This window comes from Herpailurus yagouaroundi, unplaced genomic scaffold, assembly GCF_014898765.1.
Source record: "Herpailurus yagouaroundi ecotype Mexico unplaced genomic scaffold, PumYag 100, whole genome shotgun sequence".
Lineage (NCBI taxonomy): Eukaryota > Metazoa > Chordata > Mammalia > Carnivora > Felidae > Herpailurus > Herpailurus yagouaroundi.
Window position 1 is genome coordinate 19,192,082 of NW_024412391.1, and position 26,874 is coordinate 19,218,955.

Sequence of the window (26,874 nt, forward strand, 5' to 3'; positions counted from 1 at the left end):
TGGGTACTCAGAGGATGCAGAGCCAGCCCCTGTCCTTCATGAGGTTTCAGATGATTGAGAGAGAAAATAATATTTAGAAACAAGTTGTAAATCAAAAATGATGACTGAAAAATGAATCCTGCTGATTCACTAAATGCAGTCTGCAGCCTCTGTGTTTACTGATTCCTGATGAAGACTTGAAATGAGTGGACGGTCTGCATCCGTGAAGATGTCTGATAGAAGCAGAGGCTGATTGAATTAATTGGAAGGCAACAAGAGAGGTCATCTTGTCTGGTCCCTGTCCCTATGAAGGATGGCATAGAAACTCTCCCAGACAGATTGTGACCTGCTTTAATCAGCCACTGGCATTATACCCACGCCTGTGCTGTGACCCTTAAAATTGGGAAGAAAAGTGAAAGACCCAGTCAGTCACCCAGAGGATTGACCACATTGCACAGAGGCAATGATTGTTTTCCTTTTTCATCTGGGTGCTCCAGTATTACAAACAGATGCCCTAAAATTTTCATTTAAAGAATATGCATCTTATACTTACGGTACTTCTGGTTTTCTTTTTAAAATTGAAATCCCTGTTATAAAGCCCTTTGCTTTTCTATTTTTGACACTTTCAGCCAAAAAACATGGTTCTTTGAATGTTGTTGGTTTTCACCGATAATCGTTTTTATGGTGGCATGAGAGAACGTTACGGTAACCCACACCTTCTTGTTATTCACTTCTTCTCATAATTGATTTAATTAATCTCTTTCAAGGCTTTCAATTCCTTATGGACAAAGCCACTTTGAGATACCCTCAAGGTTTACTTATCCTCGATGGAACTTAGTTACAAAGGGAGAGAAAATGCAGCTGAAAAAGGCAACATGATATAAAGGGAAGAATCGTGGAATTCGGTGGTAGGGTTCTGTTTCTAGCTGTGCCTCTTCATGATATGTCAGACCTGAAAAATCCCTCAATGTTCCTCTGCCTCAGTTTCAACATTTGTAAAATAAGAAGACTGGACTAGGTCAGTGAGTTTCAAACTCTTTTTGATTAGTGATTTATTGTGTATGGTAACCCCGTACACAGGTGCCTTTGCAACTGTAATGACAGTTTCAAGAAACAACACTTCCCATTACTATGTGCAATGCACTGGTTTCTGTTTTCTAAAAATATGCTGTTTGTGATCCACTACAGTGATTTTAAAACCACTGATAGGTCATGTCATGAAGTATAAAAAGAGCAGACAGGATCATTTTGAAGATTGTTTTAATGCGAGCATTCTTATTTTATTAATTGCAAGTTTTCGGGTCTCATTGTATGTGTTCTTATAGTGGCATTATGTCATTGTTGACAAAATTTTAAGAGTGAGAGAGTAGGGGAGTGGGAAGGTGGAACTAGAGAGAGTGGAAAGGGGGAAAGTTCTGTTTTCCTGTGTGCATGCTTAGTGCAGACTGTCTTATTTACTGTTCATCTTTTTTTTTTTCCCAAAGAGAACGTCTGAGAGAGTATGATTAATGACTTGCAAATAGAATGACTGAAGCCAGTTGCTGACCGGTAACATAGTCTTGGAAATAATTCCTGGGCCATCTCTTTTCCCAGTTCCTGGGTTGTAGTTCACATCCTAGGGAGTTTGTAAATAATAATAGAAATAATGAACCCCAGGAGAAACCTTGACCTGGACTTACAAATGCCACAAATCAGGCAGGGTACATTCCTGATGCACTAAGGGAGCAGACAGAATTTTCAGGTGCAGGCTAGTGGGGTTTCCCTGGCCTATCTTAACAGGAACAAATCCACCATCTTCATCACCCATTAGGCAAAAATGTGATTATCTGGTGGGAGGGACAATATATTTCTGGCCTAGACAGCATCGTTGGTCTCATTGAGCAGCAGGGTCTGCCCAGATACATAAGCCAGAAACCTAGAAGTCACTCTTGGCAGCACCCTTTTCTTTAGCTCCATCCAAATCCTTTTAATTATGTCTCCTAATGGCTCAAATGCATTTATACTTCTCCATCTTCATCATCACCTTAGCCCGTGCCACCATATGCCCTTGTTCAGATTATGAAACAACCTCCCAACCAGCCCACTCTAACTACTCTTTCTTCCTTCCTGTCTTCTGATCCAGTGCTCTTTTTGAACTGGAAACCCAATTATTTCACCTTCCAATGGCCTCCCACTGCGCATAGGAAGAAGACAGATTGATTCCAGGTAGCCTGCAAAGTCCCTTAATCTGCTCTACCCGCCTCAGGCCTCATCAGGAAGGCCACACTCCTTCCTGCCCAGCTCCAGCTACCTGGGCATTATTTCAGCCCCTCATACTCTTCTTACCCCTTTTATCACTAGGCCTTTGCGAGTGCTATCACCCTGTCTCTTGTGCTCCCCCTGCTTCCCTTTATCCTCTAATTCACAACCATTTTTCCATTAGATCTTAGCCCCAGGTGTCACTCCATGACATCAGCGATGAGGTGAGTTTTAGTTTACCATTGTATCTAGCTCAGTGCTTAATATATCACACAAGCTTACTGAATGATGATAATAAGGTAATAATAACAACATCCCCTTATACAGTATTTACTGTTTTCAGCACACTCTTCAGACTGCCTTGTGCATTTAACTCAATTATGACAACAATCCTATGGGAGAGATACTTATTATTCCCATTTGACAGATAAGGAAACTGAGGCATAAGAGATTAGAGACTTTAAGTTCCATAACTAGTACATGGTGTTATAGATTTGAACCCAGGCAGACTGACTGCAGAGTGGTTGTTGCTAATCATTGAACTAAGTTGCCTCTTTCATATTTATTGAATGAGTATATGAATATATATCCTGGGTTCATGTTGGGATTTCTTTTGTTTGTGTAATTGGAAGAGTATTGCACGCTGTAGAAGCTTAAGTATGTTGTAGCCCCACAGAACAAATAGTTGTGTTTATTCACTATATAATGAGCTAGATGCCCTGCATTTTCTCACTTAATTCTCACTACAGCCATGCATCATAGGTATAAATTCCCATTCTGTGAGTAAAGAATAGGAGAATCAGGAAGGATCTCAAGTCTTGATCTGTTGATATCAGAACTCATGCTTTTTTTTGCGTTTTTCTTGTATTTCTTTGTGAGAGATAGAATTTAATCTGGGCCTTCTATGTTGCATAGAGTTTAAATAAGGGGAGAAGAAAATGTCGAGCATTAAGAATGAATTGAAATTTAATTATACCAAGATTAACCAGTTAAAAATAAAATGAAAAAATAAATTGTTTCATAAAGCTAGAAAACACAAAATATCGAGGGGTTTTAAAAAGAAATGCATGAGTGACATAGGATTCCAAAAGGAGATTTGAATAAATGGAGACGCTGTGTCCCCAAATGGGACACTTAATATTGCAGCTATTTCAAGTCTTCTGCAATTAATTTTAAAAACCAATACATTTCTAATAAAAGCTCCAGTTTTTTTGGAAGTAGCTTAAATAATTCTAAAGTTTATTTGTGAGAACTATCAAGAATTTCAAAAAATAAGAGTATTGATAGAACTTTCATGAACAGATGGTAGAGCTTATTATAAAATTACAGTAATTGTAACAAAAAGGTAGTACTGTATTGGCATGTCAAGAGACAAGTGGCCTAGAGCAGAAACTCCAGCCACATATCCAAGAAGGTATAAGAGTTTGATATGTGTTAAAAGTGACATTATATAAATTAATGGGGAAAAGAATATTCATTCAATAAATAGTGTGGAAGAATTGGCTCATAATTTCGAAAACAATGTTAGATCCCTACTTTGCACCAAATATCACATTGAGTATCAGAAAACAGTTAAATGCAAAACTTGAATCCATTCAACAAACTACAATGCAAGTATCAAAACCGTGCTTTCCTACAATACCGGGAAATTCTCACTATGGGTGAAGTGAATATAGCATATTAAATATATATACACAGAATCTTCTTAATTTTTAAAAATAAAGAGGGAAAATAGAGAAATCCTGCTAAGGACATAGATCACTATGCAAATCGTGGTTAACATGGTGGGCTAATAAATATTCTTTATTTTCTTCATGATACTTTTTTCTCACATTTCTACTAATACTGATTAGCTTGTGAAATCAGAAAAAATAATTTAAGGCAGATTCTAAGCCACATTTTAAGGTCTGCAATGACTATATAACATATTTTGGGGTGGGAGGGGGCATTATAAGTCCTGTCTGCTAAAGGAGATTTATGGAGGGAAAATTGGATTCTTCTATGGGAGAGTTTTAATATGCTTTCAAGAGAGAAACTCTGCTACTAACTATTGAGTTAACTCTGTCAATAATCTTGTACACTCTTGAATCAAAATTTGTTTCTGATATGCAGGATCTAAGATAATTATGTAGAGAAATGCAACTATCTGAATTTAATCAAATGCCTTTTCTTTGTTTGGGGACTTGGGGATATATCTATGAAATAATTTCCTCTTCTGAGCATCTTTTTTTAAAACTGGTTGTTTTGCCTGAAGATACACTCTTAATCTTAGTTGCCTCTTGCCTTAGGTTTTTCGGGGTTTTAAAAACCCTAGGGCATTGCATGGAAAATTTAACACCTGAAGGGGACACCTGGCATGTGCCTGAAGCACTTTCCATTTCCTGCCAGGCACACAAAGGAGAGAAGTCATTGTGGGCTGCTGGAGCACTCTTCAGGGGTTGATTTACAAGTGTCCAGGATGTGTCCTCAGGCAGCTAAGAGCCTTCAGTTCTTGGGACTATATTTAAATTACAGAAGAATTAGAGAGCAAGTGACTTTCAGCAGAGGACCCTTATCTTCTCATTTTCTCTGCCGTTTGTAAATAAGGTATTGGCTCAAATTAGTTCATTAGTCCAATACATCTGTTTATACAGGTCCTTGACAAAGCCTGCTGCAGAATGTACAAAGCAGAATCTTAGGTGTAGAATTCTCTTTTGAGCTTGATGTTACTTTCTCGGAGAAATCTGGCAGACACGTCCATGCATATACACTCTCACCTTCCAGAGCTAAAATGTTCTATTAATTTTTATAGTATTAATTTATAAGTTTTATTAGCTTTGGTTTTCACCACAAATATCTAATCATCTTGCTTATGAATTTCAGTTGTATTATGCCGATTTTATCTCATGTGTATGGCTGAAATCTATAAGCAAGATGAATTGTTTATACTTCAGAAAAATGTTATATAAATGTATTTCCCCTTTTCGCATATTTTAATATAAATATTGCCATTTGTTAATATTTATTAGTATTTCTGTAAAAGTGTATATTATTTTATAATATTCTTTAATTCCTGTTCACTACTCTTTAAAGGTACACACACACACACACACACACACACACACACACACACACAACCTCTACCTGCTGCTTCACATAGGATACAAATCAATCATGGGTTTAATGGCTAGAAGTTAAGCAGAGAAGGGAAAGTTAAGCCCCAGTTGGAAGAAACAAAATTTCACAAAGAAGGAGGAGGTGTAATAGTAAATGGCCAAAGTTTTGAGTCAGACTTGACTACCATTTACTGCCATAACTGTGTGATCTTGGGTGAATTATTCAGCTTTTTGAGGCTTAGTTCCTTTATTTAAAAAAGGAGTAATAATAATTTAGGATGAATGAGATGCTATTTGTGAAGGATCCTGTCCATCTTAATTATTTGCATCCTTTTACTATTCTGACCTTATTTCCCATAATTGGTTTCTTTAACCATTGGATCAAAAGAACTGATACTTTTCTCCTTCATGAGGAAATAGATTTGATATATAGCTCAAGTCTAACAGGAATGAAAATGTAGTGACTCAGTTAACCAGACTGACAATACAGGTAAAGAAATCCAGGCTGACATTTGGTATTTTGTTAGTGTGGAATTTCCAGGTCTCAATGGGAGCCCAGTTACTTGATATCCCAAACTGTTTTGAATCATTTTTACTGGTATCTTTTCACTCATACCATTATGCAATCTTGCAGTGATCTTAGTGAGTATAAAAAGAAACAAATAAGAGAACATACCCTAGGATCCAGAACCTTAGAACTGAAGGGACCCAATTGATTATCTCGTTCAGTCATCTAATTTCTACTGAGAAGTAAACAAATGCCAGACAGTTCATAACTTGACCAAGGACACAAAGTCAGCGGGTCATTCTCTCAGAACTGGATTGCAGGTCTTTGACTTCTCATACCATTGGTCTCAAGACAGTGCTGCAAATGGTACTTTACTCCAAAGCAACTTAAATTCTTGCAATGTCATAAATAAATGATCAGCCATATTACTGTTACATGATTACTCTAAACATTTGGATCTTTTGCTCTTTAAATAATTCAACAAATTTATATAAAGTCTATATACTCTGTTAGAGGATATAATAAATACTGCAGAGTATTAAAAATCGGTTATTTTAACTGAGGTCTTGATACAGTAGGAGAACTGTCAGAAACAAACCTTGTTAACCTGATTTTCCAAATTCTGTTAATGCTGCCAGTGTTCTACTACCTAGCCTCAAAACCCCTGGGTTGTTGATTGCCTTCAACCCTTACTCCCATATTTAATCAGGTGCCCAAATACTGTCAGTTTGACATCTGAAATATATTTTCTCTCATTATTTTTTCCCCTCCTGTTTCAACTTATATCTGCCCTGCCTCCCAGCTTGTATGTCTGCCTTCAAATTACATTTGCTTCAATTTATTACACACATACTCCCAGAAACATTTTAAATATTGGTCATGGCTCTCTGTTTCCAACTGAACAATATTCAGTATTTAAGCATGGCATTAAAGATCCTCTAGGATTTGATCTGGAATGCTATATTTTTAAAAATTAAATATCAGTGCTCCAGCCTAATTTGGTTTGACAGCTTACCTGAAGTTTGGAGGCTGAGAAAGAGGCATCCAGGAAGGAGTGAAGAGAGTTACAGAGTGAACATCTAAGTGAGTCCAGCGGTGGGAGAATTATGTTACATTCAAGGACCTACAGTGGAGCTGGGAGAGGCAGGGTGGTACAAGCAGAGGAAGCTGGAAAGATCGGGTGTCCCATCACAGAGGCCCCTAGGGCAACTTTCCCAGCTGAAGGCCCAGGCTTCGTGAAGTTCAGGAATGTGCCCAAGGCCAATTGCCTTGAGCCATTTAGCTGGAACCTGAATCTAGGTCTGCCCCACTGGCCGGTCTTCTTTCTCCGTAGCCACCTGCCTCTCTCAGTCAGTTTGTCTTTCTGCCTCACCACGGGGCCCATGTTCTCATCTCCTGCAGTCTGGGGTTGCACACACTACATCTGTGAATCCTACTGCTTTGGAGATATTCCCGTATAATTGAATAAGCTTGTGTTTCTATCCCATCCTCCCCCCATTGTAGCCTTGAAACCAAGTCAGTTTAAATTCAGTAAAAGGTGTCTTATGTTGGCTAACTTGATAGCGACTCCTTGTGCCGTTCTTTCTGGTTCTCGCTGATTGTCCCTGGTGTGGTTCACTGATTTCAATCACCCACTGTGCAGTTAGTACATACGTGTGAGGTATTAGGAAAGCTTGATGTAGGACATGACAGTCTTTTCTCTGGTGCATCAGGTAGCGAGGCATATGGGGTTGTTGTGGAATTCAGAATGACTTGTAAATCTGGTCCTAGGTGCATAAATGTGTTCTTAGCAGCTCACAGATTCTCTTTTTCCTCCCGGCATCCTCTCAACAGTGACTGCAAGAAAACAATTTAATTCTTTAAGATAGTTCCTGCATACTTAAGAAAAAGTCAAGGGAGAAACTAAATAAATACTTTTTAACCTGCAAGTTTAGAATGTGGGATTATTTCTGCTAGGACTATAGTAAAAGATGAACCAATTGGATATTTGGGTTCTCAGGAATAAAACAACTGACAGGACTTCCTTTTTTTTTTTTTTTTTTTCTTCTTTCTTCATTGAATCGACTGGTTTATTGGCTCATCATTACATTAACATACTTTCAGGAAAATGAAAATAACCCTAATTTCAATCTGTAAAACTAAACCATACCCTGAGAAATGAGAAATTTTTAGAAAACCAAGCTCAACAGCTATCTGTCAGTCAAAGAATTTAAAATTCATGTCAAGCTCCTCTTAGGAACTCACATTGTCATAGATACACACTTTGCAAACGTGAGCAGACTTGCCTTTTCAAAACCAAGAAAATACACGGTGATGTTCAAAAGACCTTAATTGAGGTGCATGTGGTACTGCTTAGACCAGTAAGGACTTACTCTGTTGTCCAGGATCATGAGATACAGTCAGATGTTTTAGATTTCATTAATGAAAACATAAAACAATCTTGCTATAAAATTTATGAGGCTGACTTCATCTCTCACCATGCCAAAACTTTGCTATATGCTGTTAATTTTAAGCTACACACTAAAGCACATCACAACTTTACAGTGTTTTAAATAGATGGCTGACATATAGCCTTTGACAATATTTAGCACTTTATAGCAATACATTAGTGCTAACTTTAGAAACTATAGCATAATGAAACTTTACAGCCAATTAAGTTGATGAGTCACTGTCAGCCTCTTAAATTCCTCTTTAAGATGAATAAAAAAAAGCAAATATAGGATGCAAGGAGCACACTGCAGCTCTTGTAAAATCTTTAAGTGTCGTCATGAAGTTGAAATGTTAGGGAATAAAAAATATATTGTCTAAATGGCCCGGAAATAAATAAAATTATTTCTTTTAAAATTTAGAAATGGTGATAATGTTCAGTCTTTTAGTTTGTCACCATGTACTTACATAGATTGATGGAGTCTTACAATGTTCATTGACTCCCTTGACAATGGTCGCTAGACAGCCTTCTGAACTTTTATTAAAAAAAAGAAGCGCAAAGTTGGACATATTTAATCTCCACCCATACTACTCGTTTATATCTACTTAAGGATAAATAGTTTGACAAGTGAAAACTTAAATATGTCCCTTTCATAATATGCATGGTATTTGAGAATTAATTATAAATCCATTATGTATGAAGTTGAAATTGTTTTAGGAAAAATCAAGCAAGAATATGCTAATAAATTGGGGTATCTCCATTAAAATTTATCAGGAAACTATTGTATATAACTTTATCCCAATTATTGAATGTTGAGAAATATCTTTATAAATTGGTAGTGAGGTTGCAGTAGCATTAAAATAAAATCATAATATGTTAAATCCAGAACTCTTTGGAATAGAGTAAATTTAAAAATATAAAACATTCATATACAACTATCTCTTACATGTATTGCATGGATTGTGAAAATTTTCCAAATTCTTTAATGTTCTCACAGCCATTTCTTTCTTTGAATCAATTTGGCTTGGGCATTTTTGCCATTTCTATGCCTGCTGTTCATACTCCACCCAGTGGTAATAGAGATAAAGAAATTCTCTTTTCTTTAAAGTACACAAAAGAAAATAAATCAGAAAAACAATATTCACAGAAGTGTGGTGTGTGGTGTGGTGTGTGTGTGTGTGTGTGTGTGTGTGTGTGTGTGTGTAGCAGAGGGATTTACAGAGCAGAATTACAAAAAACATAACTTGGAAATTTAATGTTACAGACTTAATGTGTCCCTTCCAAATTTATATGTTGAAATTCTACCCCCTAATATGATGGTATCAGAATGTGGGGCCTTTGGGAGGTAATTAAGATTAGATGAAGTTTTGAAGATAGAGCCCTCGGGGCGCCTGGGTGGCGCAGTCGGTTAAGCGTCCGACTTCAGCCAGGTCACGATCTCGCAGTCCGTGAGTTCGAGCCCCGCTTTGGGCTCTGGGCTGATGGCTCAGAGCCTGGAGCCTGTTTCCGATTCTGTGTCTCCCTCTCTCTCTGCCCCTCCCCTGTTCATGCTCTGTCTCTCTCTGTCCCAAAAATAAATAAACGTTGAAAAAAAAAAAAAAGAAGATAGAGCCCTCATAAATGGGATTAGTACCCTTAAAAGAAATCACCAGAGGGATGCCTGGTGGCTCAGTTCGTTGAGCCATACTCTTGATTTCAGCTCAGGGTCATGATCTCAGGGTCATGAGATTGAGCCCTGTGTCAGGCTGAGCATGGAGCCTGCTTAAGATTCTCTCTCCCCATCTCTTTCTGCCCCTCCCCCACTTACTTGCTCACATGCACATGCACTTTCTCTCTCTCTCTCAAAAAAAAAAAGTCAACAGAAGTCTGTTCTCTTCCATGTAAGGGTATAATAAGAAAATGGAAAATGGCTGCCTGCAACCCAGAAGACACCCTTCACCGGCTGTTACCCTGAGTCTGAACTTCCAGCCTCAAGATTTATGAGAAGTAAATTCTGTTGTTTATAAGCCACCTGGTCTTTGGTATTGTTATTGCAGCTTGTACTAAGGCAGTTAGATGTCTGTATTTGCAAACTACAGATTAGTCATGTCCGCACATTGGGAGATGCTGATTTGGTAAATCTGGAGTGACCCTAAGGAATCTGCACGTAAGAAGATAATCAAAAAGTGAACAACTGCTCTGGATGCATATCTTCATTTCCAGTTATTAAATCAGTGATGCAAAATAAATGAAACTGGGATCTTCTTATAGACCTAAGGACCTACCCTCACAGTAGTTTTTTCCATCTTGTATCATTACGTTTCTGTGTCATTTTGCCTCTTTTTTTTCGAAAGCAACCATGCTGGTCTACATAGGACTATCTAGGGTTTGGTCCTGTATCCTGAGACCAACCTCAATTCTGGACTAACCAGAGCGGCTGGTCACCAGATAAGATCATTAAAGAAACAACTGCATTTTTTTGGTTCCTGTGACCATTCTTCAATATTTATTTATGAATTGTCTACTTTGTGTTTAAAACTACAGGAGATAAATTTTTAGGAGAAGCTGAAAGGGCTGTTTTCATAGGTCACTTAATGACATTCTGGACATAGCAGTACCCAGGAGACAAAGTGCCACACAGAGATAGGGAGAAGATAGTGCTCCCATACCCACACAGATCTTAGTTTAGATCATACAGCTAATGCAGGTTGAAGGAATCAATATACCTTTTGGCACCTTGTACGTGCTCTTTGTGAGAACTGATCTTTCCTCACTGCTTCCAAACTTATATAACCCTCAATTGGAGGTTTTAGGGAAATGAAGTAATTCCCTATAATGATAGCCTGGTTTTAGATCTATTGAGATTGACATAGAAACAGACTACATAGAAATATGATAGGTAATTGGAAATGTGGGCTAGCAGTTAGCTGACAGGAAAGTCCTAGAAAACTAATTTATCAGACTGCTAGAGTCTATTATGAATTAAATTGATTACTATAAGTTGATCTAATGTTTTGGACTCTAAAACCAACCTTTTTGAATTCAAATATATATGTCTAGACCATAGAAATAGTAATAGTTAAGGTGTTGAAAATGAATGGATTATGAGGTTGGACAGAAAAAGGGGACTCAATCTTGGGGAATGGAAAATTGAGTCATCAAAAAAAATCTGAACAGACTTGTCTAAAAAGGAGGAACAGAATTCAGCATTATGACAGACTGCAGAGAATAGGGAACCAACCAACAGCATCTAAAGGATCAGCATGTAACAAGTGATTAAGACCAGAAGAAAAGATGTTCAGTGATTAGATGAATAGAATGAAGGAATTGACTGTCACATTTATCTACAAGAAAATCAGTGGTTTTATCAGACTATAAAAAGTCAAATAGAGGGGTGCTTGGGTGGCTCAGTTGGTTAAGCATCTAGCTCTTGATTTCAGCTCAGGTCATGATCTCATGGTTCATGGTTTGTAAGTTCGAACCCTACATGGAGCCCCACATCAGGCTGTATGCTGACAGCATGGAACCTGGTTGGGACAATCAATCTCTCTCTCTCTCTCTCTGCCCCTCCCCTGCTCATGCTCTTTCTCTCTCACTCTATTTCAAAATAAATAAATAACCATAAAAAGATAAAGAAAAACCCAAATATAAAACAGCCATTTTAATTCAGCTGACTAATTAGTCTTAAGAAAAATATTTGTTGAACTTAAAGACTACTTATTTTTTAAAGGTTACCAAGTGACCTCCATGGGAAAGTTTCAGGTGTTTGCTTTAGGTCTCTCCAAGTGTTAGTGGATGTATAAAGTTTGGTAGGGTATGGAAGTGCTGGGAGATCCTTTTTGGTTCTGACCTCAATATCATTTCTGTAATTTTTTCTTGGGCACATTCTTGCCATTCACCATACTTTTCAGGGGAATGAATGAATATTGGGCTCCAAGTCTGAGACCTGGGAAGGCTTCCATATCTGCCCTCTGTGCTCAAAGTGAACTTCTCCTCCTCCATGAGTCTCAGTTTCCTCATCTTCAAAATGAGAATGTTGGATTACAACTAATTATACATTATCTGATTTTAATATCAAATTTACATTCCATTTTAAATTGTAAGCTTTTATTAAATATTAAATGATAAACACCATGCTAAAGGCAATCCCCAAAGCCAATTCTCAGCCTTAAATATGCCCAAACACAGGTACAATTATTCTGAATGACAATTAATTTGAGAGCTCTACATCCTGTTAACAGAAAATTAAAATAGGAAATTGATGAGGATTTAATGTACAGCATGGTCACTATGGTTAGCAATACTGTATTGTATACTTGAAAGTTCCTATGAAGGAAAGAAAAGGAAAGGAAAAAACAAGGGAATAAAAGGTTAGTCTATTAGGTAGTAGATATGTTAACTAACCTTATTCTAGTAATCATTTCTTCTTGAACTGAGTTCAAGAAAAAAAGTTAAGTTGAATGATTCTTCTAAAGATAGCTGGGTTACTTAAGGAAATACTGTCATTTAATATATACAAAAAGGGCGCCCAAGTAAATGAAGCACATTCAAAACAAGAATAGATATGGGAGGAGGGAAAAAAGACCTTACTTTGAGACACTAATTAAATGATGATCCTAGAATTGAAGTAGATGAAAAGGACAAAGTCTGCACATTTTACTTAAAAGATCAAGTCACAACCAGAATGTTATGTAATTATTAGAATGTACAATGTAATAGGACTCAATAAGGTGGAAATAAAGATAATGAAACTATATGTTTTTATTTAGTTAATATCTTTTTGTTGCTAATGGAATAGTTTCTGTTCTTTCCAAATAAAAAATTCAATACCCAGTTTAAAAGCCTGACTCAGTAAGTATAGGATTAAAATAATTGGGAGTAAAATCAAATAGTTGTGTCTCATTAAGTGTGCCTCATATGTGGAAATCTTAACCCTAATGCCATATTTTAGTGGATCTAACACCAATTGATGGTTTTTTTTGAAATTTTTGCAGGGCTGGAGAGAATTGCGAGGGATTCATCTTATGAACAGGAAGGAAAGGTCCAATTTGTAATTGATGCAGTATATTCCATGGCTTATGCCCTGCACAACATGCACAAAGATCTCTGCCCTGGATACATTGGTCTCTGCCCACGAATGAGTACGGTGGACGGGAAAGAGCTACTTGGCTACATTCGGGCTGTCAATTTCAATGGTAAGTTACAACTTTTTTTTTTGTCATTAAATACTTTAGAAGTGACAGAATCTGTCCCCTCCCCCCACTAAATATAGAAGACACACAAACAGAGTGGGAAGCACAGGATTAGAAGCAGTTCCCCTTTTAATCAGAAGTGTGAGTTTTTCCACCTGCTTTTAAATCTCAAACATATTTTCTGTGCTCCTGAAAGAAACATTAATCTGCTCCTGAAAGAAGCAGAAGTTAAAAATAAGCCTCTATCAATCAAAATATTCTACTTAAATATCACTATTTCAGAAATAACTTAGGAGACTCATTTGGAACCATTGACAACAGATTAGATTTCTTTTAAAATGTTTTGTTTGTATCATTATTAGAGAAGGAATTGTAGATATTTTGTTTGGAAACTGATTTTAAGCTTTTTAAACAGTAAGTTGACCTGAGGAAAGTAGATGATTTGGAGTGGCTATACGTTTACATTCTAAAAGTGCCATGTTAAGTTTCTGCATTTTCTCTTTCCTTGTATCACTTTCAATGATTTGGTCAATTTAAAGCAATGAGCTGCATTGTGTAAGATAGAACCACATACAACGCAGGGTAGATGGGATTTGCCTCCTGCTGAAGCAGAAATGCTGCTTTCTGTAAGTGTCACAGAAACTGATACAGAATATGCTGGACCCATAGTATTAGGCTAAGAATAGCCAAATGCCTGTCTGAAGTGATGGAATTATTGAATGCTGCTGTTCTTTCATGAAAGTTGTAATGGTTGCTGCCCATGATTTTGACCATTATTTTCAAATAAAATGTTAGAATGCTCTGAGCTGTCTAATTCTTTCTGTTTGGCTGTAATCCACACAATGGACATGCCTCTGAGCCATGCATGGCGCTGCACTGTCCATCATAATACACTCCAGTGACCTCAGCTGCCAGCCTTTCTCAAAAAAGCACAAGGTCATCTTCAATTTAGAATTCAAGTGGAAACTTATTCTTTTGCTTTGTGCAGGCAACATGAGGCAAAATTTGGTTTACATTCAACACAGAGTATCCTCGTTTTCAGCAGAATTTTTGTGAGACATTACATAACCATCCTTTTGTTATGAATATAAATATTAAGGGAATTTGAAAATAATTTTCTTGCAATTATAAAACTGAGCAAAGGAGGGGTATTATAATGCAAGGTTATTTATCCTTACATGAGGTTGGGAACACTCCATTTATCCATGTAGTTAGGAGGTGTGAAGAGGAACGCAAATGAATGTTTTCCTCAATAACTGAAGCTCACCTCCAGACGATGGGAAAATCTTTAAAGAAATACCAGATTAAAGTATTTCAAAGGTAAATTACCAGCTTCTCTCTTATCTTAATCATAGATAAAAGCCAAACCCTTTCTTGATGACTTCTATTATTATATCATACTGTAATATAATGATGCGATTAGAGACTATTAAAAACATCTTAAAGCCTAATGATTATTAAGACAATTTGCCTCTAGACTTCAGTGATTTCTGAGTTCTTCTGTCCACTTTTTAGTCTTTTTCCCCCTTTCACCTTACCAAAGTGCTGTTTTTGTGATTGTTTTGGGGGCTGATCTCTTCCATAATTTGCTTCTTTCAACCTACTACAGACAGAGAAGTACATATAAAATTTCATTAATTTAGTCGAGATGTATTCATTGAGCGTGTAGACTGTGTTAAGCATTCTGATAGGTGCTAAAGATACACTACTAGTAGTCAAAGCAGATATGAGATTTAGAATTTCTTGGGGGAATTTAGATGTGAATCAGAAAAGCACACAAAGGGATAGTAATATAATCTGTAATGAGGGCTAAAAGTAGAGGTGTGCTGAACTGAGAGTTTGTAATAGGGAAACATCCCTCCCTACTCTAGGGAGTTGGGGACAGGTGACTCTGAAGGAAATGAGTGTCAGAGAGAAGAGTAAGATAGAGCATGAGAGGTCTTATAGGCCATTCTTTTTTTTTTTTTTTAATTTTCTTTTTAACATTTTTTTTTATTTTTGAGACAGAGAGAGACAGAGCATGAACGGGGGAGGGTCAGAGAGAGGGAGACACAGAACCTGAAACAGGCTTCGGGCTCCGAGCTGTCAGCACAGAGCCCGACGCGGGGCTCAAACTCACAGACCGCGAGATCATGACCTGAGCCGAAGTCGGCCACTTAACCGACTGAGCCACCCAGGCGCCCCTTATAGGCCATTCATGAGATTTGTTCTTCATCTTGAAGCAACAGGAGCTCACCGAAGCATAATAGAATTGTGTCTGATACAAGAGTAAGTATACTCCAGATGTGAGGATCACATAAAATACATGAATTTTAGTGTATGAACTTAAAATAGAATCTCTTTGAGCTCCCTGGAGATTTATTTTGCTAATGGCTTGAAACTTGTCTGTATTCCAATAACTGATGATACAAAGTAAGAGACTTGAGCATACACAGATTATCATGGATTATATAATCCTTCTGAGCTTTAGTACTTTTCAGGGAGTTCAAAATTTTTTTTTAACATTTATTTATTTTTTTTTTTTGAGAGACAGAGACAGACTGTGAGTGGGACAGGGGCAGAGAGAGAGGGAGGCACAGAATCTGAAACAGGCTCCAGGCTCGAGCTGTCAGCACAGAGCCTGATGCAGGGCTCAAACTCACAGCCTGTGAGATCATGACCTGAGCCGAAGTCAGACGCTCAACCAACTGAGCCACCCAGGTGCCCTGGGAGCTCATCAATTTTTAAATTTCATTATTGGCTTATCTGTTAGTGTTCACTAATTATTAATTCCCAGCCTGTTTGTGATAAAAAAGATATGCAAGGTGGTTCAAATAGAAGTATTCTATCTATCTATCTATCTATCTATCTATCTATCCCCTTTAAGGAGGAAGAAAGAAGTATGGTAACCAGAATATAGGACTACAACAGGTTCTGAGCTTACAAAGCAGCCAAAATATAAAGAGACATTCAGTGGGATACATAACTGTCATTATGTGATGGAAACAAGCCTACCTATTTTTTAAGAGAGAATTAATTCTCTTGGAAACTATTTCTAAATGAAATGTATCATATGGGATTTTAACAGCCTCATAAACAATGTTATTTAACAAAATTTTACTGCAAAAGCAGAAGCTTTCTCTTTGGCTGTTTTGTACTTATACCCACAATCAAAGCCAAGAATGCAATGCTTCTAACACTGAAGGGTATTTTATTAAAAGAGTTTTCAGGAGGAGGGAGATAATCTTTGATCTAGATTTGTAATTCTTTCAAGCTCAGATGATATGGGGATTACCATATTCTATTAAGAATAAATGAAGAGCTTTTCCCTTATAATATGCTTTTCAAACTCTGTCTTCAAAAGAATGCTACTCAGAAGTCTAACATTTCAGCCAGTCAAAATAAGAACCACGGGGTTGAAGGAGAAGCCATAATCTTGGACTCTCCACTTCCCCTAGTGCTACTTGCCTGTCCTAGATGTACTTTGAAATGTACCAATAGCTACATGGAGTGCACATCAAATCCACAGACTGAAATATCCTTTTTCTTCACAGGGCTTTCATAGAAACTGAAAGTAGACACCTAGAATGTGTGCTGGGAACTTAGCTAACAACTATTACATAACGCTGACTGAGTGGTTTGTGTTAGTGATGGTCAGTGTTCTCACCTAGTGAGATAGCCAACTCACTTCCCAAAGCCTGGAAGTAGGAGGGGAACCTTGGCCAAACCCCAGGTTCCTTGAGATCAGTTTTGAATATTCTGAAGAGTTGAGAATGTACTTGACTAGACCCAGAACTGCTTACTGTACATGACAACAAAAAATTACTACATAATAAAAGTATTCTTAGCATAGCTATTACCAGTTGTCAAAGAATGAGCTTTGTAAGGCAACTGCCAATTTTGTCTAGTGTAGCCTTCCAGGTTTTCTGTCAGGATCACTGAGCTACAAAATGTACTCTCAAGTTATTTAAAAAACTGACCCATTGGATGGAATTATTTAGTAATACCCTTTTCAATATTGGATAATGTCTACCCTAAAGTGTAATTTCTGAGTAGAAAAAAAAATTGTTGTTAAACTGGTTCTTTCTGGCATTAATGAGATATTAAGGCAAGTTGCTTTTCATGGTTCCTTTTAATTTGAGACTGTAAAACACTGTCATTGGTATGAAGGGAGACTCTTCTTCCAGTTGTAATAGCAGGAGGTGAAGGACCCAGAACAGCTGGATGCTGCACAGACCATTGGTATAAAATTAAAGGGAACTGTTTAAAACTCAGTCTTGCTGACATTGTAACCTTGTGTGTGGTATGCCTAATTAAGCAATGGTTTAAAGATACTTGGTTTAAAAGGTCATGCTTCTTCTAGTCTATTGTTAACTGAGAACATAACAATCATCTTGGAATTTCAAATGATGAATGATTAGTATTTCAGGCCAGAATGATTCTAAACACAACTAGTTAAGGGTGAAAACCCTTAGTAAAACTATTAAACTACAAAGTACTATTTCCATCAAAGACTTAAACAACAATGGTGGTTTAACTGAATTTAATCACTCAAACTGATATTTTCTCATCAACAGAAAACGTGAACCATATTCTGCATGTGTATTTTAAGTACATTCTGAGTCATAGCATATCTGTAATTACTCATGTGGTCATTACAACTTTTCTCAACCTATCCTCTGTACTCAGGGAACCAGAGGGAAACAAAGATCTGCCTTTTGGATTACTTTTATTGCTACCATTTGAACAAAACACTGTTTCCATAAATTTTTAAATCCAAAGATTTATCAAAAGAAAAACAAAATAAAGAGAGGAGTTCAGATTTTTCAGGAACTTAGGCAACGATGTCAATTCCTTCCGTCTGGTCTATAGGCAATAAAATATTGATACTTACATCTTGTATAGAATCAGGGATTTTTCTGTTGCCATGAGAACCTTATTTATCATAAAGAAAAAGTGTTTGATAGAATTCCAATGGTATCTCCTAACTCCTTTTCTCTGTATTTGAGCTCACATCAGGGGCAGGGCAGGCACAGCAGCATACTAATCAAGAATCTTTGATTGTAGGTAACAGAAGCCCCTTAAACTTGCTTAAGCTAAAAGAAAGAATTTATGGGGCGCCTGGGTGGCTCAGCCGGTTAAGCGTCTGACTTCAGCTCAGGTCATGATCTCACAGTCTGTGAGTTCTAGCTCTGCATCAGGCTCTGTGCTGTCAGTTCAGAGCCTGGAGCCTGCTTCAGATTCTGTGTCTCCCTCTCTCTCTGTCCCTTCCCCACTCACGCTCTGTCTCTATCAAAAAAAAAGTGAATAAACATTAAAAATAATTAAAAGAAAGAGTTTATGAAGGTATGTCAAGAAACCCCATGGCTGAATACAACAGGGCCTAAGGAAAGGACTGGTTATAAGAACTAAAAGCTGGCCAGAAATCCTAACATCTCTCTGTCTGCTTTGTTTCATTCTGTTTATGTTGGTCTTCCTCATTTTTAGGTCCATAGGGTAGGTAGCTGAAGGCCATCTACATTTCTAGAATTTAGCAGCTACTTCTTCAGGGCACCTGCTAAAATTAACATGTACATATTTCTAAGTCCCAATTCTAACTTCTTGGAACCTTGAATCTCATTAGCCATACTTAGGTTGGATGTCAGATTGGTTCCAAATTATCAGTGGCAAGGAGCAAGTAGTGCAGACGTGGTTGTCATGGGACACTTCCCGTGGTTGAAAGGGACATTTGGGAACTTTCTATAAGTGACTTATGGGGAAAAGTTGAGCAAAGTGAGCAGAGAGGTGAAAACCTGATAGCGGTGATGCCACTGCGATCTCAGAATCTCATTGCTTCTTTAAGGGTGTGTTTTTTTGTTAGGCCAGAGGAGACACAGTTAAGAATCACATAGAATCTGTGAGAATCTGAGCGAGGAATCGACTCTGGAATTTTGTAATGCTAGTCTTTGTACTGTGGTTGAATTTCCTGACATGAAGAAGAATGGTCAGCTTCTCTGAACTCACCACTGAGATGGTGGTCTAACCATTTCAGTGCTCAATATTCTAAGGAAAATATGTGAACACTTGCCTGATTATAGAGACTAGGATAGAGGTGGAATTTACCAGCGTCTTATTTCTTTTTTAGAAACCTTATTGATTTCAGGTACTTAATGCAAATTTCTATTACAATGTTGAGTGTCTCTCAACACTGTAGTCTGATTCTGAAGCAAATTTGTTTGCATAAAATACCTTTAAACTATCTAAAAGAAATAAGTATGACTTAATATTAGGAAGTGTACTATAAACACACTAATAGGTTAAATAAGACAATGATGAATATCTCCTAAGATTCTGTAAAGCTATTTGATTAAAATACATCCCTCATTTCTGTTAGAAACACAAAAACATTAACTAGTAATGGAATAAATGTTTAACATGATAAAGTTAGACTCTTAGACTTCAACCAATTATATACTTATAGTTGTTATTACTATTAAAGAAATGGATTATTCCTATTACCACTATAATTAATATTCTATAAATTTTTACCAAAGTGATAAAACATGAAACAAAAATAACAGAGATGACTACTAAAAATGAAAAAGTAGTAGTATGATTATTTTCAAATGATTCGATCTCAAGGCAAGACACTGAAAAATATATTAGAGGTACTTACTTCAGGAAGATGATCAAATAAAAAATTAATATTAAAAACCTGAAGAGCATTCCTTTATACTAGTAAGAAATCATTGACTAATATGTGGGAAATGAAACTCTGCTTCCTTTGCAAAAATATTTAAAATACTTTGCAATAAATTGAACCAAAAAATATGAAAGACCTATATGAAGACAACTTTATTGAAAGACATTCCTTGTTTGTAGACAGAAAAACTAATTATAAGAATAATGTTAAACTTTTCTGAGTAACCTGTATTCAGGCTTAGTATAATTTCAACCAAAATGACAAAGGAGTATTTTCTGGAATTTGAAATAATATTTAAAATTTTAATTGTGAGAATAAATTAATAAAAATAACTGAAATGATTTTGAAGAGAAATTTATTTCTACCAAACATTTCATATTTAACCCTAATGATAAGCTATAATAATCAATCCAGTATGGACCGAGTGCTGAATAGGCTTATGGTATATGGAACCAGACAGAAATAACCAGAAATATATAATGATAATAAATAAATCAGCTTACACATATTTACATATGAATTTATGATGTGATAAAGATGAAAAAGGGAAAGGACATTTTATTCATTGAGTATCAATTTACAGTAAGATCAAGTGAGATGATTCCTCCACATAAGAGTATTATCCACTTGGAACTTATTTTATTTTTTATTTTTTAAAATGTTTATAATTTACTTTTGAGAGAGAGAGCTCACACATGTGCATGTTTGTGCACAAGAAGGTGAGGAACAGAGGGAGAGGGAGGGAGAGAATCTTAAGTAGGCTCCACGTCCAGTACAGAGCCTGACCTGGGGCTCAGTCTCATGGTTGTGAGATCATGACCTGAGCCGAAATCAAGAGTTGGATGCTTAACTGACTGAGCCACCCAGGCATCCCAGGATTTATTTTAGACTTCAGTGAAAAAGAAGCAAAAGAAAAAAAATAGAAGACAGTCCATTAGATTTGAATGGGGAAGCTTTTTGAGTTGGAAAGTGAAGGAAATTATAACAGGAAAATAGACATGTTTGATTTAGTAACATTTTAACACTGTCAGATGTTAAAAATGATCATAAACACAGTTTTAAAACAGAATATAAAGTAAGGCATATATTTGGGTTATTGTGTCAAAGGATAATATCACAAATATAAAAAGAGCCACCAATGATGACATCTTGAAGAAGTCAGTTGGCAAAACTCGTAAACATTAGTAAACATTTGAAGAAATGTTAACCTTCACTAGCAATCAAATAAAGAACATTTAATCAACAATAAAATATTGTTTTCTACCTATCAAGTTTATAAAGAGTTGAAAATTATAATAGTAATTATCAAAAGGTAATTATATTGGTTCTTCCAAATATGCTTGGTGAGGGTGGTATTAGTGTAATTGTTTTTCAGAGAGTATTTGCTCAGCACATATCATTACATCTAGAAATATATTCTAAGGAAAATATTTGAAATAATTGTATTTACAAGAATTTATTAAAAAACAAGAAAGCCAAATCACACTTTTGTTCTGTTTCTAATTGAATCCACCAACAATATGTCACATAGAGTTATATTCCTGTGTGTTGGAATCCCAGGCTTTTATCTGAGCTCTGCCATTCACTTTTCTTCTGTGTTGTGAACTTATCTTGACCTCTTAGCTTCACCTTTTAAATAGAAGGATTATCCTAAAATATTCTAATCTTTGAAATCTCTTCCAGCTCTAAATTCTCTACATACTCTTAAAGGTAAATGTATATTTTTAAAACACAGATGCCTATCAGTGTTCTTATTGTTGTCTTTTTTTTTGTTGTCACGTATACTCATTTTCATCTTTATGAATCATTTATTTATTCACCTACATTTTATTGGTAATCTTATAAGGTTTGTAATGAAAGAGTTCTGTGTTAGACATCAAGAATACAAACAAAGACTAAGAGGTGCCTCGGTGGCTCCGTCAATTAAGTGTCCGACTTCAACTCAGGTCATGATCTCATGATTTGTGGGTTCGAGCCCCACATTGGGCTCTGTGCTGACAGCTCAGAGCCTAGAGCCTGCTTCAGATTCTGTGTGTGTCTCTCTCTGTCCTTCCCCTGCTCTGCACTAGTCTCTGTCAAAGATAAATAGGTAAGTTAACAACAACAACAAAAAAGAATACAAAGACTAATGAAACATGGTTCTATACGTTCTCAGATGTCATAATGTAACAGAGGAGGGAAACAAACATGTTACCAACAAGAATTCAATTTGGTAAGTGATATGATAGAGGCATGAGCATATAAGAACCCGATGTAAAGCTGAGATTAGGAAAATATATAAGGAGAGCCTCAAAGAGTACAACACATCTGGTTTAAATTTAAACACAGATGGAAAGTGACATTTCTTAGGTGGGCAAAATGGGGAGAAGGCATTCATGGCAGTCCATCAACTGATAAATAGGTAAAGATGTTTTATATATATATATATATATATATATATATATATATATATATATATATATAATATTACTCATCCATAAAGAAGAATGAAATCTTGCCATTTGTAATGATATAGATAGAGCTAGAGAGCATTATGCTAAGCAAAAATAAGTCAGTTATAGAAAGACAAATACCATATGATTTCACTCATATGTGGAAACAAAACAGACAAAATAGAAGGTAGGAAAAACATGCATTCTAAAAAAGCTGAGCATCTACAGTGTAAGAATTCAAGAGTGTGGCATGAGAGCAGCCTGGAAATGACCAGATGAGCTTGCTCTTGTTTAGAAATCTCTGTCATTCTAGTATTTGAAGGTGACACAGCAGGCAATAGGAACCTGAAGCTTTTTGAAGAGGACAGTAAAGTGCTAAAATTTCTGTTTTAGAAAAATAACCTTGGCAACAATTTGCAGACTTGAGGAAGTGAGATTGAAGACAGGGGTGGTTAGGTTAGGAGACAGTTCGAGAAGTCCCTATGAGAGAACAGTACCTGAAATGGGAAAATGAAAACACAAATGAAATGGAAAGAGGAGGAAGAGGGAGGAAAGGAACATAGAATTATTTGAAGGCTGTCTCTGTTCTAGGCACTGTGCTTTGACTAAAAACCAAGAGATTTTTTTTTTTAATTTTTTTTTCAACGTTTATTTATTTTTGGGACAGAGAGAGACAGAGCATGAACGGGGGAGGAGCAGAGAGAGAGGGAGACACAGAATCAGAAACAGGCTCCAGGCTCTGAGCCATCAGCCCAGAGCCTGATGCGGGGCTCGAACTCACGGACCGCGAGATCGTGACCTGGCTGAAGTCGGACACTTAACCGACTGCGCCACCCAGGCGCCCCATAAAAACCAAGAGATTTTTAAAGATATATTAACCTCCCCAAATGATCTTTCTTTGTAACTGTAATAATTGCATTACTGGAGTTAATATAGTATTTTAGTATATATGTTATTGATAATACTGGCTTTTTATCTATTTCTATAAGTAAAATATGAGATATATAACATGTCAATATGTGGAAAAACTGACATGAAATGCCATCTCTAGAAGCTTTACCACACAATGTCCTTGTGATTAAATATTATTTATTTAGTAAATAGAGATAAAACAAAGTCAAACATGATGAAAGTCAAGTGTGTTTATCTTACATATAAATATCCTTTTTGATGATTACCTCATTTGAAATAAAATTAAGAAAATAACTACTGTAAAAGCATGGATTGCGAGTAACTTGTCTACAAGTATTCCACAAGATGAGCAAACCTTTCTAATAAATTTTAAGTTGATAAACGAGAGATGTCTTGCAATATGAGTAGTACCCCAGAATGAATTATGCTTGCAAACCAAGGTTTTACTGTATTAATAATTTTGAAGTATTTTATATAATTTATTTTTGAAGGTGAAAGTTTGCAGGTAGTAAAGTATTCCTGGAAATACTGTATATATTTTTTTCAATATTTGAAATTTATTGTCAAACTGGTTTCCATACAACACCCAGTGCTCATCCCAAAAGGTACCCTCCTCAATACCCATTACCCACCTTTCCCTCCCTCCCACCCCCGATCAACCCTCAGTTTGTTCTCAGTTTTTAAGAGTCTCTTATGTTTTGGCTCTCTCCCACTCTAACCTCTTTTTTTTTCCTTCCCCTCCCCCATGGGTTTCTGTTAAGTTTCTCAGGATCCACATAAGAGTGAAACCATATGGTATCTGTCTTTCTCTGTATGGCTTATTTCACTTAGCATCACACTCTCCAGTTCCATCCACATTGCTACAAAGGGCCATATTTCGTTCTTTCTCATTGCCATGTAGTACTCCATTGTGTATATAAACCACAATTTCTTTATCCATTCATCAGTTGATGGACATTTAGGCTCTTTCCACAATTTGGCTATTGTTGAGAGTGCTGCTATAAACATTGGGGTACAAGTGCCCCTATGCATCGGTACTCCTGTATCCCTTGGGTAAATTCCTAGCAGTGCTACTGCTGGGTCATAGGGTAGGTCTATTTTTAATTTTTTGAGGAACCTCCACACTGTTTTCCAGAGTGGCTGCACCAATTTGCATTCCCACCAACAGTACAAGAGGGTTCCCGTTTCTCCACATCCTCTCCAGCATCTAGAGTCTCCTGATTTGTTCATTTTGGCCACTCTGACTGGCGTGAGGTGATATAATACTGTATATTTTTTAAAGAATTGAACATGTAAAAATAAACAGACTTATTTGAAATTAGGTAATTTGTCAATTTCTGATTAAGGAAATTTTAGACTGGTTATAAAATATTAATCCTACAAGTTAAGTCATCATGAAATTTAACAGTGTAAATGTACCTGCCTGTGTTTTCTAACTGAATAAGGTTTGATAAACCTTTTATAGCTATAAAGAACAAGGTTTATTAATCTCACATTTCTTCCCTCAATGTATAAAGAGTTAAATGGGGGCCAAGATGGAGCCAGCATCTAATAAAAGCTTGAGACAAATCAATAGCATTGCCTTTGTTTTTCCTATGGTCCTCCATAGCTTCACCCACTGCACTGGGCTTCTTTTACTCATTCTTTGTTCTTATAGTTCCTGAACTTCTTCATCATGTGCAAAAAAATTACAAATAAATGATAAGTAAATCCGAGAAAGAGATGAGATGCTATGGGCTTAGCAATTGAGGATTAAGGTCTGGTCTTGGGTCTAAACAGGGATATACAATATTCTTGAATGAAGAATAAAAAACTAGATGAAGGAGCAGGAAGGATTTGGAGCAGCAGGAAGTTTATACTTGACAGTTTGTATTTACATAGTAATTAGAAGCACAAGCTTTGTACTCAATTTGAATCCAGTGTCACACCTCTCATTACTTTGTGATCTTGGTCAAGGAGCAAAATCTCTTTAAATCTTTGTTTCCTCATCAATAAAATGGGGATGATAATATTTTTCAGGGTTCCTGTGAAATCTAAAGGTAGGGTAATAGTACATAGAAAGTGCCTAATAAAAAGATAGATATAATGTATTATATATGAAGGATATTTTATCAATAGAGATATAATGATTAGTACTTAGGTCATCTTATGAGAATGATGAGGTGGGTGGATTGGGACTGAGCACTTGGGAATCTTCAGAAAGAGACAGAATTAAAAAGCACTATATACAAGGATCATTATGGGAATGAACAAGACAGATGGAAATGATCCTTCTCACCATGGCATCAATCAACAAGGTTTCCCCAGCAGTGTCAGCTTCTTTGATATAGGAACAGAAATGTGATTGTGTTCACAATATTCTCAAAGTAGATGGGAAAGTGCTTTACTACTGATATGGGCATCTGATGAGTATAGAGTGGATCAAATGGGGCTCATTCTCTCATTATTTCTTCTGTTTCCTTTAAAATTATGTATTTTTTTTAATGAAGGAAAGAACTTAATGGGATAGCTCCCATGTTATTAAGGGTAATTATTTTCTAGTGGTATTTTGCTTCAGAAAGAATCTACCCGAAAATTATAATGGAGACTTGATTATTTTTCTCTTTAAGGTTATTAACTCTTATAATTACATTAAAGTTTAATCAAGAAGTTAGTTTGAAAGTGAAGGATATGAATGAGAAAATTCTTTTTAATTCGGGTGCCTAATTGTTAACACTTTTGGGATTTGGGTTTTCTCAGTCTTTGGAATGTGTTTGAAAACCACAACTATAAAATATCTTGTCTTTTGGATCATATAAACACCTTTGACTGTAGCTAAGGGAACAATTACCAAATTTTATTTAAAAAATATTTATGGAGTGTATATTAATTACATTTATTTGAAAATGTCATACACATGAGTGTTCATTGAGTGTCAATTATATACCTGAACTATGCTATTTGTATTTTGTCCCTCTTCCATTTTTCACTTCTTCTTTTCCTTTCTTCATTTTCCTTTGCATCTTAAACTTCTTTCCCACTCCTTTTATCCTCTTTTCATCACAGTAATTCTCTATTTGCTCTTGTGATCATTCACTAATCAATATAGTGACAAATGGCTAGGAGCATGAGCTTTTGAGTTGAGATAGAGATGAGCTAAAATTCTAGCTCTCCCACTTAGGTGATAAATCCTTGGGTAAATCATTTATATTTTATAAACCCTTATATTCTCATCTTTGGATGGGAATAATAATCATACCTACCTCGTAGTGTTACTGTGACCATTTAATGAGAGAATTCACCCTTAAGGGCTTGGCACAATGCCTGGCACCTTGTGAATAATCAACAAGTCATAACTATTATTTTTTTCCTTCCACCACCTGACAAGAATAAAGCCTCTGAATATGTTCGCTGATTTTCAACCATACACACTTTAACACCCCTTAGATCACACCCATTCATACACATTCC

The 26,874-nt window shown here is 36.3% G+C and overlaps 1 protein-coding gene across 6 annotated transcripts in view; it reads left to right on the forward strand.

The window, feature by feature from the left end:
- GRM8 (glutamate metabotropic receptor 8) overlaps window positions 1–26,874 on the forward strand; it is a 775,589-nt gene that overhangs the window by 478,049 nt on the left and 270,666 nt on the right. For all 6 annotated transcript variants that reach the window (XR_005789206.1, XM_040472070.1, XM_040472072.1 and 3 more), the window contains exon 7: window positions 13,222–13,422. Coding sequence is in view for 5 of the 6 variants with exons in the window: in XM_040472070.1 (XP_040328004.1) it covers window positions 13,222–13,422 (201 nt within the window). In the remaining variant the exon portion in view is untranslated. The remainder of the gene's footprint in view (window positions 1–13,221; window positions 13,423–26,874) is intronic.